Source organism: Somniosus microcephalus, chromosome 23 (assembly GCF_052327205.1).
Source record: "Somniosus microcephalus isolate GS21.2 chromosome 23, FLI_Smic_1.0, whole genome shotgun sequence".
In the NCBI taxonomy this organism is placed as follows: domain Eukaryota; kingdom Metazoa; phylum Chordata; class Chondrichthyes; order Squaliformes; family Somniosidae; genus Somniosus; species Somniosus microcephalus.
The window spans coordinates 16341015-16359377 of record NC_141009.1 but is presented as its reverse complement, the minus strand read 5'-3'; the positions used below and the strand labels follow the sequence as shown (position 1 = coordinate 16359377).

Here is an 18363-nt window from a genome sequence, read left to right as displayed (position 1 = left end):
ATCTGATCAGTCAGCAAACTCAGCATCGACCAGAGACCAAGTCTGGCAGCTTCCTTGTCCAAATAGCTCAGCTATGCAGTGGATTGGATTGGGTGGGGGGGGAGAGGACCGGGGTCAGAAGGAGCTGTGTCAGGCCAACGGTTTTGTGTTTCAGGTCAGCCAAAACTGGACATTATTTCTTCCCCTGGGGAGTGACCTTTCCCAGTAACGGCTGTGAAGAGACAGGCTTACGCACACTCCATCACATGTGAACTATTTGTTCCGATATTTAAAGATCTCTGATGTCATCTTAATGAAGAACGTAAAGGGGCAGTTCTGAAAATTCCATTTGGTATCCACCATGTTGGCAGTTTGCACTGAGCTGGTCTTGTGTGTGTTTCATGCCCAGAATTTCGGAGACAACATTTTGATCCATATGCACCTCTGTGGCAGATGTGATGATGTCACCGTCTCACTGATCCCATCATCATGCATAGCTCAGGACTGGCACAACATAGAATTATATCAAGTCTCCAGCACAGAAACAGGCCGTTCGGCCCAACTGGTCATTGCTGGCATTTATGCTCCACACGAGCCTCCTCCCACCCCTCTTCATCTAACCCCATCAGTATAACCTTCTATTCCTTTCTCCCTCATCTGCTTATCTAGTTTCCCCTTAAATGCATCTATACTATTTGCCTCAACCACCCCTTGTGGTAGCGAGTTCCACATTCTAACCGCTCTCTGGGTAAAGAAGTTTCTCCTGAATTCCCTATTAGATTTATTGGTGACTTTTTCATATTTATGACTCTTAGTTTTGGTCTGTCCCACAATTGGAAGTATAATTTCTACCTCTATCCTATCAAACCCCTTCATAATTTTGAAGGCCTCTATTAGGTCACTATTAGAATCCTACGAAACTCCCTACAAGATAGCAATACTCCTTTAAAGGCTGGAATCCCCCTCGCTGAAAGACGAAATGAGTAATCAGGTCAGGAAGCTCGGGAGGAAACAGTTCTGTCCAAACGTCGGTCCCAGATTCCGTTCCCAGATCAATGTGGAACACAGAGTTTGAATAGCTGGAAGTGCGAGTGCAATCCCAGGACTATCATTAATAAACAGGCCTCCCCTCCCCTTTGGGTTTACAAAGAGAAAATAAGAGTAGCGCTCGACTCTCTTGATTCATTGTGAGTTTGCTGTGCCAGTTGTTTCCAAGAACGGTGTGTATCATCTCTTTCATCGTAAGAGCCAAGCCTAAAGCAATTCCCAGCTCCTGCCCAAGTTCAGGAATTAAACTGAATGAATTCTTTTTAAAACTGAGAAACCAAGATGAAAGGCTGAGGAACATGACACAAGATACCACCGAGATCAACAAGAATAGGAACGAGGAAGACGACAGTCGACAGTAATGGTTGGGTATTTCCACTTTTGGGTATTAGAGCCTGTAGCTGTAGGGTGACGGGATTGCTGAGCGATGTGAGGAGTTCTATGATTTTGGTAGAAGACTCTATGATGCATCCTGAATTCAACACAGTGAGAATGCAGGTAGGGGCAAGAATATGTATGGTGGCATGTTTGGACTTTAGTGGGAACAAGACAGGGAAACGTAAAGTACAATGAATTAGACATAAGAATTAGGAGCAGGAGTGGGCCATATGGCCCCTCGAGCCTGCTCCGCCATTCAATGAGATCATGGCTGATCTTCGACCTCAACTCCACTTTCCCACCTGATCTCCATATCCCTTGATTCCCCTAGAGTCCAAAAATCTATCCATCTCAGCCTTGAATATACTCAACGACTCAGCATCCACAGCCCTTTGGGGTAGAGAATTCCAAAGATTCACAACCCTCTGAGTGAAGAAATTCCTCCTCATCTCAGTCTTAAATGGTCGCTCCCTTATCCTGAGACTATGCCCCCTAGTTCCAGACTCTCCAGCCAGGGGAACAATCTCTCAACATCGACCCTGTCAATCCCCTTCAGAATCTTAAATGTTTCATGGCGGGGTGGGGTGGGGGGGCTGTTTATATAATTTAAGGGACTGTTGTGTGAACTGGTTGAATTCAAGATCACGGAAACATTGGATTCTCTGGGTGGGTGAGGAGAGGAGAAATGTTGATGGTGTTTATCCTTTAATTTTCTCTCCTCCCCCACAATTTTTCTCTCTCCTATAGTCTCCCCAGGTTAAGAGGGCAAGTGGATGATCTGTTCATAAGGCTTCTGTCCCCTTCTTAGATGCTTTCAAAAGGAAACTAGACGAGTACATGAGAGAAAAGGGAATAGAAAGATATGCTGAAAGGCTGAGATGAGGTAGGTGGAATGGGAGGAGACTCAGGTGGAGTATAAACACCAGCACAGATTAGTTGGGCTGAATGGCCTGTTTCTGTGCTGTATATTCTATGTAATTCTATGTAATACTCCAATGCTGCTCTACTCTAGGCCACCAGGAGGGAGGTTACAGGGTCTTGGTGCAACTTCCTGTGAGTTTTGCCTCCATCCCTCTGGAGCAGTGCCTGGCATCCTCTCCGCCCCTCCGGGCGCTGTACGTTGGTTCTCCAATTCACTGAGTCACCTTCCCAATGCCAATGGCTTCACAGCCATCCATAGCCATTGTCTGTCTTATCCTGGCTGCGCTAAAATAATTTATTTTACTTTTTTTTCTCTCTCCACAGTAACCTACAGAACATGGATTCCAAGTCGGAATATGTCAAGGTAAGAGCAGCTTGTGCTTTCCTGAAGGGCCGCAGTGCTCCGTGGAGCTAACATCCTGTTTACGCACTAGCATCCCTCAGAAGTGGGGCTTGGCCATTGATTGTTTTGAAATTTTTAGTGACCAATCTCCCTGACCCTAATGGCTGACTAGTGATTAAATTCCCCTTTGTCGCTGCTTCAACAGATTAGTCGCTCAACATGAAAACTCGATGACATCTCAGTGGTAGCTCTCTTCCCCTGTGTGGGGCTGAGCCATCAGACCAGAAGGTCCTAGGTTCCCTTACAACTGCGTCTGTTGAGACCAATTAACTCAACCGCGCCGAGTTACTTCATCTCAACAGGGCCAGGAGCACTAGAATTGGCCTCAGTGCCATGGGCTGGGGAGGGGCGAGGATCGGCCGAGGCTCCCTGCTCCTGACCATCATCCACTGCCTCCTGCTGGGGAGTGCACAACACTCCAGGTGATAACAGCACCAACCTCAGATATGCCACCACCCCATGTCCCAATAGCCCTCCGACACTGTCCGTCTAGGTTCACACACGAAGAATGGCCACTCTGGTGAGGTGCTGGAGAGTGGTTAATTGCTGTGAAACTGTACCCAGCACAGTCAGCACCTTCAGGAGAAAAAATTGACAGAAAGGCTTTTTAAATAAACACTCGGAAGCGACTCCCTGTGAATAAGGTCTGCCTGGCACATCATAACTCTGATGACTGAATGGTTTTTATTTAGTGTTGTCAAGCACTGAATGCGTACGCTGATTTTTATCGTGTGGTCTGTAATAGCCAGTCAACCCTAATGTGTACTGCATCGCCTGTGAGGAATGGCTCCAGTTGAATGTAGATAATGGCCTTCATTCATACTGTGTATTTAGCCCCAGTATTCAGGCAACACCACTTGTTCTCGTATTGTTAGTTTACTATAGTTAATGGCAGAAGGATTATTATATTTACTGTGGGATATATTGTATGTGGACCTCTGTCTCACCATCCCTCTTAGGAATAGAGAATGAGGTAGAGTTATCAATGAGATGGGGACAGAGGGAGTAAATGAGGGAGAGACAGAGAGAAAGAAAAGAATAGATGGAACAAATGAGAGGTGTGTGCTACCTAGATACACACCCACATTGCGTTCTGGCTCAGAAAAAGAGGTGGAGCTGTGATCATTGATTGTAATTATAGTAAGAGCATCATTAGTGTCTACCCACCGCAGGCCACAATATGTTCACACTGACGGTCTGGTGCTCACTATTATTTTAAAGGGGAAGTTGATCCTGTTCATAGAATGGTAAACGTTAGTAAATTGCAGCAGAGTCCTCTGCCCCACGTTCTGAGTCGGGCACAGCCATTCTATGGATTATTCAGGTTTGTAACATTGCCAGCTGTTTCAACACAAGGGTGTCAACGTTGTACCTCCTTTCGCCTGCTGATATTGTGATGGGGACTGGTTACCAGTAAATGGACCTCAGCAAAAGACTCTCCCTCAAAGGGATCTAGTCAGCCAGCCAAATACTGTTCAATTACAAACATATATATATATATATATATATATCTGAGAGTCTCAACTGTCAATCAATGACACTCAGGCCTCAAACAAGCAACTTAATTATAACGTTACCAGAGTGTGTAAGGTATTTAACAAATTGGATGACTGGGTGAGATATCCCCATTCAGCAGCTTCCCCTGTCGTAGAATCATGCAATGATACAGCACAGAAAGAGGCGATTCAGCCCATCGTGCTTGTACTGGCTCTTTGGTAGAGCTATCCATTTAATCCTACTCCCCATGCTCTTTCCCCCTAGCCCTGTACTATTTTCCCATCAAGTATTTATCCAATTCTCTTCTGAAAGTTACTATTGGCTCTGCTTCCACCGCCCTTTCAGGCAGTGCATTCCAGATCACAACAGCTTGCTGTGTAATAAAAAGTTTCCTCATGGTTCTTTTGCCAATTTCCTTAAATCTGTGTCCTCCGGTTACCGACCCTTTTGCCACAGGAAACAGTTTCTCTTTATTTACTCTATCAAAACCATTCTTGATTTTGAACACCTCTATCAAATCTCCTCTTAACCATCTCTGCTCTAAGGAGAACAACCCCACTTTCTCCAGTCCCTCCACATAACTGAAGTCCATCATCCCTGGTACCATTCCAGTAAATCTCCTCTGCACCCTCTCCAAGGCCTTGACATCCTTCCTAAAGTGCAGTGCCCAGAATTGGACACAATACTCCTGCTGAGGCCTAACCAATGTTTTATAAAGGTTTAGCATGTCATGACATCATTTCTTCAAGCAGCTTGTTAACTCAAATACGAACTTTCAAGTAGAACATAAGGCATTCACAAAAGTGTTTAACAAATTCTATTTCCAATCTGCTTTCAGATTTTTATCAGATATATTGAGTTTGATTTAAGGTCAAGCTCACCAAAACCTTGAATATTGCACCAATTTGTTCTTATTGGGGAAATCCAAGGGAAGGACCAAGGCCCCATAGTGCAGGACACCACCTAGGTTGAAAAGAGTAGGAGAGAAGATGAGATAAATCAAGGAGTGACTAAATGACCCCAAGCTTGGGTTAAAGCTTGTTGTAAGAGGATGGGTGGAGGGAGGCGAGGAGTTCCACAGTATTGAGAAGGTGCAGTGAGTCTTGATTTGAATAATGATGAGGTTGCAGGGAGGGGCAAGAGGGCTTTGGACAGTGTGTAGGTAGAACAAGAGGGGAAAGTTCAGCAAAGTCCCGATGATTGTGGTATAAATAGATTCGAGAGAGACAAGAAAGTTCAATGAAGAGAGAGGATTAATGGGACCCACTGATTTGGGAGTTGAATGGGTAGAAGTAGCTGAAGAGGGTGCTGAATCATGGGAGCAAAAACACTAGGCTGAAGCCTTGGTTCTACATCGCTCCAAGCTTTGAACAAGAGAGAGCTTTGTGCACAACATTTTGAAACCACTGGCACTGCTTTGCCTTTTCTTATTTCTCTCCTTAACTCTAAGAATGAAGCCATCTAGGTTTTTTTTCTTTCTTTTGCATTGGAAAGAATGGCAGAGGGAGAGAGAACTTTTGTAAGAGTTTCCCAGCAAGGGAAACATGAAGGGTTTGAATGAACTCAGCACACAGTCGGTGATTGTTAGCACTCTGTCGCTTTCTAGCTGTCAACTGTGAGGGAATGTAGTGATCTGATGCCAATGTGAAAGACATTTGCTTAAAAGGGCACTATCACTGTTAGTCCACACTAAATCCTGGCCAAACAACGTTTACACTTAGTTTCCAAATGCAAACAAGCTTGACACAAAGCACAGAGGCTCTCTGCTCCAGTATCCGTTGAAGAGTTTGTGGGGTTTTTTCTATCAAGAAATTTTAATTGGAATTTTCTTGCTGAGGATACAGGGGCTATTTCCGGGCTACATCAGGACAGACTAAGTCAGTCTAGAGGATATCCAATACAGCAGAAACTATTCCAATTTGTGTAACAATCAAAGGGTGGCCATAAGAACTACAATGGGTAAATGAAGGCAAACAAGTCAAATTAGCCAGGATACCAATTCCCCATCACAAGCCAGTGAAATAGATCCGAGAGAGACAAGAAAGTACATATGTGTGGATATTGGCTGAGGACAGGGTTGAGTTTTGGCTCAGTTGTGATGGCCCCAATCAAATAGTCAACAGTCACCGTGTACAACAACAACATCCTGCATTTGTACAGCGTGTTTAATGTAGTAAATCAACCCAAGGCGCTTCACAGGAGCGAAATCGAACAAAAAATTGACACCGAGCTACATTAGGACAGGTGACCAAAAGCTTGGCCAAAGAGGTAGGCTTTAAGCAGCATCTTAAAAGAGAGGTGAACGGTGGAGAGGTTTAGGAAGGGAATTCCAGAGCCTAGGGTCTAGACGGCTGAAGACCACAGCTGCCAATGGTGGGGGCGAAGGAAAGGGGGGGGGGTGCGCGAGTCTTGCACATAGAAAAATTAGCCACTTGGCTGAATTACAGGAGGGCAGTCAGTTCCTATCCTATCCCAGCAAGAGTTGGCACCTTCCAGAGTAGGGGGTGGAGGGGCAAATAGAGAATATAAACAAAAAAAGGGAAAGATAAATGGGGTCTCACTTGTAGTCTCGATGTCGGTGTGTTGTGCGAGATGGGGGTGGGGAGCTGATCATGACTTGTGTAAATGTTTGTCCTGGGTTCCTGCTGGTTTTAATGGAGCTGGGTCTATTTGGTGCTTCCTTACCCTGGCCCAATAAACTTTATGAGCTGTATAGTGTGGGACTAATGAAGTGTGCAGCATTTGACGGGACCATTGTCCCTCGTGCCTCTCCCGCTGCCGCTTATAGGTTGCTGTTGAATTTTGCACCTTACGTGTGAACGTTTGGCTTTGGCACAGTGAGCACACTGGTACTATCCAGGGTCAAGGTTGGGGGACGCGGAGGGAGGAGGAGGGGGGGGGGTCATCGGCAATTGTAGTTGATTCATAAAAGGTTCCCAAAGACGGAGACGGAGGCATCTCCTACTTTTACAAATATGGTAAAAGTTTGGTGACCACGTCCAATTCATGTGTTTGGGGAAGATTTGCTCTGGGTGTTATGTGTAACAGAATCTGCACAGACATGGTGCACAGAAGTGTTCCTGATGTTTGGGGAGGAGGAGGCAAGAGAAACAGAATGACAAGACAGGGAGACTCTGGTAGAAAAGCACTGGGTGCAAAGCTGCAGGGATTACTGGCTCCTGCGTCTGATGTATACAGCGGGATTACTGGGTAGGTCTTCAGTATCCCTCGGGGGCTGCTAACGGTTGAGGTGGCGAGAGATGGGGTGGGGTGTTTCCTTTGAGGTTCTGGGGAGCTTGGCTAGTGGGACAGCTGTGTGGGTGTGAAAGTCCATTTCATTAATTGCACCGAGACAAAAAAAAAACAAAATAAAAGACTTGAGATCTCAGGAAGTGAGCAGAAAGTACCTCCAGGAACTGGGAGGGGCTCTGCCTCGGTGAAATCGTTAAAACTTTACTGAATTGGTGTTGCCTGAGCAATCTGTTTTTAAATTATTTACAGCAATGTACGTTCGAAAAATTGATTTTATTCAACGTGATCTCAAACTAGAACTTCGGCGTTGCTGCCATTTTGGAATCAGGGTTCCAAACAGTTTGGCTATCCCATCATTCATCAAGTATAGCTCCATGGCAACCTGTCACTGCAACATGCCATGGGTAAACTTTTCTGCAATATCTTAATGAGGAGGGGCTGGGCCTAAATTAAAGCAGATAGCTGCCTTAAAAGAGCGGGATATGTCAATGGATTGTCCTGCAATTAATCTCTAATATTTCAAAGGGAGAACACTGGACACCCATCGCTACCTTGCAGTTACCCCTTGTTTGTTGGTTGGAGGGCAGTCTGGGAGTGCAATATTTTGCATACCTTACATTGTGAAGTTCTGCTCCAGCAACATCATTAATCAGGAGTGCTGGTGGTGTCACATTAGGGGGCAATTCTCCACAATCTGACTGCTCCCACAGTGTCGGCTGTGGCTCTGTGGGTAGCACCCTCGCCTCTGAGTCAGAAGGTTGTGGGTTCAAGACCCACTCCAGAGACTAGGCTGACACTCCAGTGCAGCGCCGAGGGAGTGCTGCACTGTCAGAGGTGCCGTCTTTCGGATGAGACATTAAACCGAGGCCCCATCTGCTCTCTCAGGTGGACGTAAAAGATTCCATGGCCACTATCTCGAAGAAGAGCAGGGGAGTTATCCCCGGTGTCCTGGCCAATATTTATCCCTCAATCAACATCACAGAAACAGATTATCTGGTCATTATCACATTGCTGATTGTGGGAGCTTGCTGTGAGCAAATTGGCTGCCGCATTTCCCACATTACAAAAGTGACTACACTCTGAAAGTATTTAATTGGCTGTAAAGCACTTTGAGACATCCGGTGAAAGGCGCTATATAAATGCAAGTCTTTCTTTCCTGGGCTGCCTCTACTCTCCATCTATCAAAACATTGAGTTGCTAAATGACATTTCTTATATTTTGAGTGCTGTGATTGGGCTGTGGCTTTTTAAAAATTCATTTATGGGATGTGGGCATCGTTGGTGAGGCCAGTATTTATTGTCCATCCCTAGTTGCCATTGAGAAGTTGGTGCTGAGCCTTCTTGAACCGCTGCAGTCCGTGTGGTAAAAGTACTGTTAGGTAGGGAGTTCCAGGATTTTGACCCAGCAACGATGAAGGATCGGTGATATACTTCTAAGTCAGGATGGTGTGTGACTTGGAGGGGAACTTGGAGCTGGTGGTGTTCCCATGCGCCTGCTGCCCTTGTCCTTCTAAGTGGAAGAGGTTGCGGGTTTGGGAGGTGCTGCCGAAGAAGCCTTGGCGAGTTGCTGCAGTGCATCTTGTAGATGGTACACACTGCAGCCAGTGGTGGAGGGAGTGAATGTTTAAGGTGGTGGATGGGGTGCCAATCAAGCGGGCTGCTTTGTCCTGGATGGTGCCGAGCTTCTTGAATGTTGTTGGAGTTGCACTCATCCAGGCAAGTGGAGAGTATTCCATCACACTCCTTACTTGTGCCTTGTAGATGGTGGAAAGGCTTTGGGTTCTACATAAAGAAAGGATTTGCATTTCTATAGCGCCTTTCACGACCTCAGGACATGCCAAAGCGCTTTACGGGCAATGAAGTACTTTTTTGAAGTGTAGTCACTGTTGTAATGTACATGGTCACTAAATCAGAGCTCTGATTGGGAGCAAGATCCTGTTGCACTGTGAGTGGGATGCTCCCCCTTTGGCACCTGGAATGTAAATGTCACTGGGAGTTTGGGCTGTAGCTCACAGCCTGACCTGTCATGCTTTATCTGTAAAATGAAACTCGATAGTGAAAAAGATCTACACCTGTAAATCCTCTCCTGCCTGCCCCCGGTGATGAATGGTGGAAACCCGGCCCCTATCTGTTAATAAAGTCTGATCATTATTTAATGATCCTGGACCTGCTTCGGAGGTAATATCATTCAAACAAGAGATGGCATCCACGCACCTGACTTTTATGCCTCTTTGGGAATGTCCGTGTCATTTTTATTTTTGTTTCCTCTTTGGAGATTGTACCGTCCTGAACTGATTTGACTCTCGGCAGCGCTTGCAGTTCAGGGCGGTCACACGTCCGACCGAGGTGGGGACGGGAGGGAGGCGTAAAGAGGAAATGGCCTTGATCATCGGGAACACAGTGTGCGGGAGGAGGGAAAAGCAAGACCTTTCAGAGGAAATCTGCAGAGCGACACTTGCTGTATCCTGACGACCCCGGCACCTCCCGAGCTCGTTAGGTTAACCTGATTGAATTGTGTCACTTTTTTTCCCCCTATCCTGTCTCCATCATAATTAAGGCTGGCAGATTCTCACATCTTGCAGCCTTGCTGTTTTACTGATGTGCTCGTCCTCCTCCTACTTATCTACCCAGCTGCAAGTGCAGATTGATTTCAGTTTGTGGCCGTGTTATGTTAAGGGGACGGTAGCTCTGGGAAACAGCAGTCACATTAATTGGCTTTTAAACCAGACGGTCATGCCAGGCCTGGTAATTTTCCCCCTTTGTGGCACTGAATCTCACCTGCCGCTACGGGATATCACAACCGCGCTGTGCCCACCCGCCGGTACCCACATCCGCAGACAGAGATGGCCAGACATTGTTCTGGCGGATGTGGAGGCGCCTCTTTCCAAAGGAAGCCGGGGTGGCCGACCCATTAGCATCATTAGGACAGGTCAATGCCCGACCAACCGTAATGTTGATGGCTTCCTTGGGCACGTCTCAATCGCAGTGGGCCATGCGTTCGGTGACACTGCATCAAAGTGTGAGGTGATGCATTTTGGGAGGACTAACAAGGCAAGGGAATACACAATGAATGGGAGGACCCTAAGAAGGTCAGAGGATCAGAGGGATCTTGGTGTGCATGTACATAGATCCCTGAAGGCAGCAGGACAGGAAGGCATATGGGATACTTGCCTTCATTAGCCGAGGCATAGAATATAAGAGCAGGGAGGTTATGATGGGGCTGTACAAAACGCTAGTTAGGCCACAGCTGGAATACTGTGTGCAGTTCTGGTCATCACACTATAGGAAGGATGTGATTGCACTGGAGACGGTGCAGAGGAGATTCACCAGGATGTTACCTGGGCTGGAGCGCTTCAGCTATGAAGAGAGACTGGACAGGCTGGGGTTGTTTTCCTTAGAGCAGAGAAGGCTGAGGGGGGACCTGATTGAGGTGTACAAAATTATGAGGGGCATAGATAGGGTAGATGGAAAGGAACTTTTCCCCTTAGTAAAGGGGTCAATAACCAGGGGGCATAGTTTCAAGGTAAGGGGCAGGAGGTTTAGAGGGGATTTGAGGAAAAACTTTTTCACCCAGAGGGTGGTTGGAATCTGGAACTCACTGCCTGAAAGGATGGTAGAGGCAGGAACCCTCACAACATTCAAGAAGCATTTAGATGAGCACTTGAAATGCCATAGCATACAAGGCTACGAACCTGGAAAATGGGATTAGAATAGACAGGGCTTGATGGCTGGTGTGGACACGATGGGCTGAAGGGCCTCTTTCTGTGCTGTATAAATCTATGACTCTATGACTCAAAGGAGTCATGGCAGGGTGAGCAAGAGCCAGCACAGTCTGGGCACATCCACCAAGATCTAGGACAAAACAGCCCGCTTGATCGGCACCCCGTCCACCACCGTAAAGATCCACTCCTTCCATCACCGGGCGCACAGTGGCTACAGTGTGTACCATCTACAAGATGCACTGCAGCAACTCACCAAGGCTTCTTTGGCAGCACCTCCCAAACCTGCGCCATCTACCACCGAGAAGGATACGGGCAACAGGTGCATGGGAAGACCATCACCTCCCAAGTTCCCCTCCAAGTCACACACCATCCTGACTTGGAAATATATCGCTGTTCCTTCATCAGCGCTGGGTCAAAATCCTGGAACTCCCTCCCTAACAGACGGACTGCAGCAGTTTAAGAAGACTGCTCACCACCACTTTCTCAAGATCAACTAGGGATGGGCAATGAATGCTGGCCTTAACGTAAACTTGAGGTCATCCGAAACTCGACTGCCCATGTCCTAACTCGCACCAAGTCCCATTTGCCCATCAGCCCTGTGCTCACTGACCTACATTGGCTCCTGGATAAGCAGCACCTTGATTTCCAAATTCTCATCCTTGTTTGCAAATCCCTCCATGGCCTCGCCCCTCCCTATCTCTGTAACCTCCTCCAGCACCACAACTCCCCGAGATATCTGCGCTCCTCTAATTCTGCCCTCTTGAGCATCCCTGATTATAATCGCTCAACCTTTGGTGGCCGTGCCTTCTGTTGCCTAGGCTCTAAGCTCTGGAATTCCCTGCCTAAACCTCTCCGCCTCTCTACCTCTCTTTCCTCCTTTAAGATGCTCCTTAAAACCTACCTCTCTGACCAAGCTTTTAGTCACCTGCCCTAATTTCTCTTTATGTGGCTCGGTGTCACTATTGTTGTTTTATAATACTCCTGTGCAGCGCCTTGGATGTTTAACTACGTTAAAGGTGCTATCTAAATACAAGTTGTTGTTGTTGTTGTAAGAGGAGGACAGTATTGAGCGCGGCTGTGATTACTGAATAGCCAGCCACTGTCTTGGATCACAACTGAAGAATGGCCACTTGGATGAAGTACTGGAGAGCTGCTGAGCCCTTTGGAAAATAAATGACAATCTTCCCATTTAAACGTCACTGGTTTCCGCACCATGATACCAATTTCAAGGAAAAATAAAGCTGCCACCTCCTGCCGACAATTCAAACCTGTCACGGGTCCAAATAGATTCTTCCTCTCTCCTTTATCCCTAAGGACCTCCTACTGTGGCCCATTCACATTTACACAATGTTCCAGCTGGCAAGACAGGCTGAGTGATGACTGTGCTGAAGCTAATGTGTTTCCAAACCCAGTATTGGAGAGGAGCTGAAGGGAGGATTTGTCTCCCACCTTCCTATTCCCTGTGCTGGTGATGGTAGAAACATTGGAAAGTGTTCTCCTAAACCCCTTGACATCCCTCTCTGTGTTAAGCACAACATCCAGCCTTTAGTTAAGGGGGGGGTGGGGGAGTGCCCTGGGAAGGAGATGGAGACTGGGTCAAGTCCTGTTCCCCTTAGTACCTGATCTGAACTGTATCAGGTTGGGGTGGGGTGGTCGGGGGACCACTTCGAAAGGAGGCTGCTGGCAACGTCAAGTTGGGGTTGGAGGGGAAGAGGGATATTCAGAGAGCGGAGGAAGGGAGGGAGGGAGGGGGAGAGAGAGCGAGTGACTCCTGGGTGGTCTCTGCTGCCACCTGGTGGTTAGCAGTCGGGGCCAGTGTGGGCAGGCTGGGAGCAGGCTGTGAATCTGCCCAACAACAACTTGCATTTAGATAGCGCCTTTAACGTAGTAAAAGGCCCCAAGGCGCTGCACAGGGGTATTATAAGACAAGAAATTTAACACCAAGCCACATAAGGATAAATTAGGGCAGGTGACCAAAAGCTTGGTCAAACAGGTAGGTTTTCAGGGGCGTCTTAAAGGAGGAGAGAGAGGTAGCGAGACGGAGAGGTTCAGGCAGGGAATTCCAGAGCTTCGGGCCCAGGCAACAGAAGACATGGCCGCCAATGGTTGAGCGATTATAATCAGGGATGCTCAAGAGGGCAGAATTAGCGGAGCGCAGATACCTCAGGGGATTGTGGGGCTGGAGGAGGTTACAGAGATAGGGAGGGGGTGAGGCCATGGAGGGATTTGAAAACAAGGATGAGAATTTTGAAATTGAGACGTTGCCGGATCGGGAGCCAATGTAGGTCAGCGAGCACAGGGGGTGATGGGCGAACGGGACTTGGTGCGAGTTAGGACACGGGCAGCCGAGTTTTGGATCACCTCAAGTTTATGTAGGGTAGAACGCGGGAGGCCAGCCAGGAGTGCGTTGGAATAGTCAAGTCTAGAGCAACAGATGAAGGGAGGGGGTAAAATGACAGGAAAAAGTGGCACATGGACAAAAAAAAGTACTCCCTCCCCCGCCCAAAACATCATTACAAAATAAAATGGCAGCTGGTGCTGAGGGGGAGGTGAGTGGGCACCATCATCAGTCCCAAGTGATAACGTCCGACAATTGAGTATAGCTTCCAACAAAACAGATAGCAGTAGACACAATCAGCACTGCAATAAAGTCACTGTGTCACTGTCATGCCATCACTTACAAAAGTAACTTGCAAGCTGCTGCACTAGGTGACCGGACAGCCCCTTTAATTCAAACACAGATGGATTTTTCCATATTAATGGGCAAGGAGTCTGCAAACTTCTCCTGGCACAGGCTGAAATTTCAACAAGCCTTGCAGACAGAAAGAGTCACTAATCCATGCCGGAGCACGTACTAATGGAAAAAAAAACCCTTACGAAGCAATCGTGTCAACACCTCCCAGGTCGAGTGGGTCGATAGTGAGAAACGAGTTACTCCAGCAGGTTAATTAATATTACAAACGCAATCGGAATGCAGCAAGAAGGCAGATTATCTCAGCAAATGAGTCTCGTACAGCACAAATCTGCTGACTCCATCTCTACAGCCCTGTCCAAGTGGAAGGACTTGTTGGTGCAGTGGATTAGACATGGGCCGATCACCTCTGGGACCTGTGTTCGGATCCAGCCCAATGGAAAGGATACAAGTCTTTCCTAATTGCTGGCTGTTGTGAGCTTGGGCTGATCCCAACCCAGTGCTTGCTGGGCATGGCCGCACAGTACAAAGCTGGAACTAATTGGCAGTCTGGCTCAGGCCACAGGGACGGCTGTTGTGGGAAATTGGAAAATGTTGCACGAATGTTTCATGAGGTGCTTGCCTGATGTTGGGCACATTAGAGCGAGTTTTAATCTAAATCTGACCTCTTTGGTCCTCGATACGGTTCTTTAAAAAAAAAAAATATGCACCAATTAGTTGTAAAACAATTTGTTTAATTGTCTGCCATTATGGGCTTTTCAGATGGACATCCCGCAGCTTCCGCTGATGGTTAACCTAAAGTGTTTATTAACGGGCCTGCATTCAGCAGACTAACCCGTGTCGCCCACTCCACCATTGTCACAAGCCGTGATAACGCTTCAGAGTAAAGTTTCATTATTAAATAAATTCATCATTTGAAGCATATTTTTCCCCCTGATGTTTGTCCCCTCCAAAATCCAAGAAGATGTTAATAAACTTGCAGAATGGGCATGTCATTGGCAAATTAATTCCAATATAGGTAAGTGTGAGGTGGTGCATTTTGCTAGGAAGAATAAAGAGGCCACATACTGCTTGGATAATAAGGGCAGGATTTTCATTGGGCCGTGGAGGCGGGATTGGAGGCGTGTGGGGGGTTAAAATCTCGAAATCGGGGGGCACGAACCCATCCCGCCCCCAACCTGCCTCCATGCCATTTTCAAAGGAGGCGGGTACCCGACCTGTGCTGGGAGCCGCCTCCCCGAGGCGGGAAGGGGATTAGTGCCAATTAACTGCCTGTTAACAGGTAGTTAACAGGCAGTTTTTAGCCTAATCCCTATTTTTATTCCTGAAGTGTGGGATTCCCGACGGCTCCAAACCACACCAAGTTAGTGAGGTGGACCGTCGGGCTGAAGGGCTTAGAGGGTTTGAGATGTCCGGGGTTCAGGTGAGTGATGGGTGCATGAGTGCAGAGGTAAGTGTGTTTGGTGTTTGTAAAGTGTTTTAAGAAGTTTTACTTACCTTTACAGCCTTCCTTCCTTCAGGTCTCAGGAGTCCCTCATCTCACCGGCACAGAAAGCAGAATGGCCGCGATCTGTCAAAAGTTCCAGCATTCAGCTTTCTGTTCTGGAGAGATCTCTAAATCAGCCTGAGAGGAAGGAATTAACTTAGAGTACAGATTGTCAGTGTTTGACGGCTTCAAACAGCTGTCAAACGCTGATATTTCATCTGTCAAAAGCTCTTGACAGATGAAATGTCAATCTGTGACGTCACCTGTTGCTGGGTGGCCCTTAATTGGCCTGCTGAGCCTACTGGGCGGGCTCAACAAGGTCAATCAAGTGAAAGTCGCGTGGGTTGGCCACAACTCGATGGAGGCGGGACTATAACCCCGAAAGTTGTAGTCCCGCCTCCTACACGCCTCCTCAATCAAAATCCAGCCCTAAGAGTCTAAATGGGGTAGAGGAGCAAAGGGATCTAGGGGTACAGATACACAAATCATTAAAAGTAGCGACACAGGTTAATAAAGCCATAAAAAAAGCAAACCAAGCACTGGGGTTCATTTCTAGAGGGATAGAATTGAAAAGCAGAGAATTCGTGTTAAACTTGTATCGAACCTTGGTTAGACCACACTTGGAGTACTGTGCACAGTTCTGGTCTCCATATTATGAAAAGGGTATAGAGGCACTATGCCTCTGCTGGTCTATGCTGGCGTTTATGCACCACGCAATCCTCCACTCACCCTACATTCATCGAATCCTATCAACATATCCTTCCATTCCTTTCTCCCTCATGTGCTTATCTAGCTTCCCCTTACGTGCATCTATGCGATTCGCCTCAACTACACCGTGTGGTCACGAATTCTACATTCTAACCACTCTCTGGGTAAAGAAGTTTTTCCTGCATTCTTTATTGGGTTTGTTGGTGGCAATCTTATATTTATGGTCCCTAGTTTTGGACTTCCCCGCAAATGGAATCATCTTCCCTATAAAATCCCTTCATAATTTTAAAGGCCTCTATTAGGTCACCCCTCAGCCTTCTCTTTTCCTGAGGATTCTGCATTCTCAGCCAGAGCAGCAGCAGCAGCAGGGGGCTCTGCAGTTATCCCCACTTGCCTGGCCGGGAGGGGGAAAGGTTGGGAGGGGGAAATCGGCCAGGGTTCCTACTTCTAACCGCTACCCAGCGACCCCCTGCTAGGAAGTGTGCGAGTATGTGGATATCGGCCAACAACAGGATCAGGCTCCCCTGTGACGTCTCCCTGCCCCACGGTGGAAGCAGCCACCTGTTGTCGAGGCTCACGCATGAAGAAAGGTCACCTGGGTGAGGTACCGGAGAACATCCTGTGCGTGTGGGACCCCTAACCCGGCCTCAACAAGACGGGAGGGAAGAAAAAATGGCTCTGGGGTCGCAGATCTCGTGTTTGCCCTGGCAACGGGAACAACTCCCATTTCTATGTCGCTTCTCGCATACTTGGAAGGGGAAAAAAACCACATGGTAGACACTGAGCCGTGAGGAAAATAGAGGGAGAGTTTGCGCGCGGGGGCGGGAACTGATCAAGAAGGGCGGCTTTGAAGAGGCTTCTGAAGGGTGTGACAGGGCAGAGGGGCTGGAGGAGGGAGTTCGAGAGGGTGGGAGCATAGTGACCAAAACTTCCAGCAGACCAATCTCAGAACAAGGTCTACACAGCTCCACTGGGGCAACTGTTCCTATTTAAGAACCAAACACCATTACTACAGCCGGGCACAATTCCCTTGAAGCAGGCTCAGGTGCGGAGGCTGCAATCTATTGAAACTCAGTGATCTTCTGTGGACTGTCACCCTCCTGCTAAATGGGTAGGAAACTTCACCAATCAAAACAAGACTGAACCCAACTCTTGGGTTCAGTATAAACGTGTAAAATTCTTAGAGAGCTTGACAGGGTAGATGCTGAGTGGCTCTTTCCCCCTGGCTGGAGAGTCTAGAACCAGGAGTCACAGTCTCAGGATAACGGGTCGACCATTTAGGACTGAGATGAGGAGAAATTTCTTCACTCAGAGGGTGGTGAATCTCTGGAATTCTCTACCCCGGAGAGCTGTGGAGGCTCAGTCGTCGAGTATATTCAAAACAGAGATCGATAGATTTTTGGACTCTAGGGGAATCTAGAGATATGGGGATCAGGTGGGAAAGTGGAGTTGAGGTAGAAGATCAGCTATGGTCTTATTGAATGACGGAGCAGGCTCGAGGGGCCGTATGGCCGACTCTTGCTCCTATTTCTTATCTTATAAAAAAAAATGGGCAAAACATCCTGTTATCAATTGTGCCACTTTATGACTGTTCCCCAAATAACACCCAGTCGATTGTAAGGGTACTCGTGCTCCAATCAGTTGCAGGGAAGGAGAGGACCGCTTTTATAAAAATAAAAAAAATCCTGAGAGGAGGGGAGTGGGAATCAAAAATAAAACCGAGAGCCTTGAAAAAACGATTCTCTTGTGCTTTGACCTCCTTTTACAATTTTTCACCACTCATCTGCGATCATTACATCAGAAATTAGAAAAGGGAAGTGTCTCCCCTCAGCGGTGTGATATCTCCATCAGCTGGAGAGTGACAGACCTTATTGTAACCCTATTATTTCTATTGTACCTGAAGCCCGAGGCTGCAGCAGCTTAGCTCCAACACTCCTAAATTGAACATGGCGTCTTGAATAGGGCTCCAATTGGTGTTCAATATGACTTTAATTGCAGAGATTAGAGACTCGACACAACAATGAGTCAGGGCTGCAGGAAGAGCGAATGCATGGGGGCGGGGGGCACATGACACACTCCTTTATCCTACTCTGCACATAGCTTGTATTTGAATTCAATTATTTAAATCCCTTTCAACTCCGAACAGCCCGCTCATCTATTTTCTAATACAACACTATCAAATGAGGACCCCTGTCATCCAATTGAATACAAGGAATGTTTTTTTTTTGCCTCGGCTACACCAGGCTTTTGGGTCCTGTGCACAGAGAACTTGCTGAATA

The 18363-nt window shown here is 47.3% G+C and overlaps 1 protein-coding gene across 3 annotated transcripts in view; it reads left to right on the top strand.

The window, feature by feature from the left end:
* The window catches only part of LOC147101681 (SH2 domain-containing protein 3C-like), a 160052-nt gene that overhangs the window by 87792 nt on the left and 53897 nt on the right, over positions 1-18363 (top strand). For 2 of the 3 annotated variants that reach the window (XM_085965481.1, XM_085965482.1), the window contains one exon: positions 2650-2689. In XM_085965481.1, the coding sequence (XP_085821607.1) occupies positions 2650-2689 (40 nt within the window). Of the gene's footprint in view, positions 1-1165; positions 1525-2649; positions 2690-18363 lie in introns of those variants that run through there. The other variant, XM_085965484.1, reaches the window with a different exon arrangement.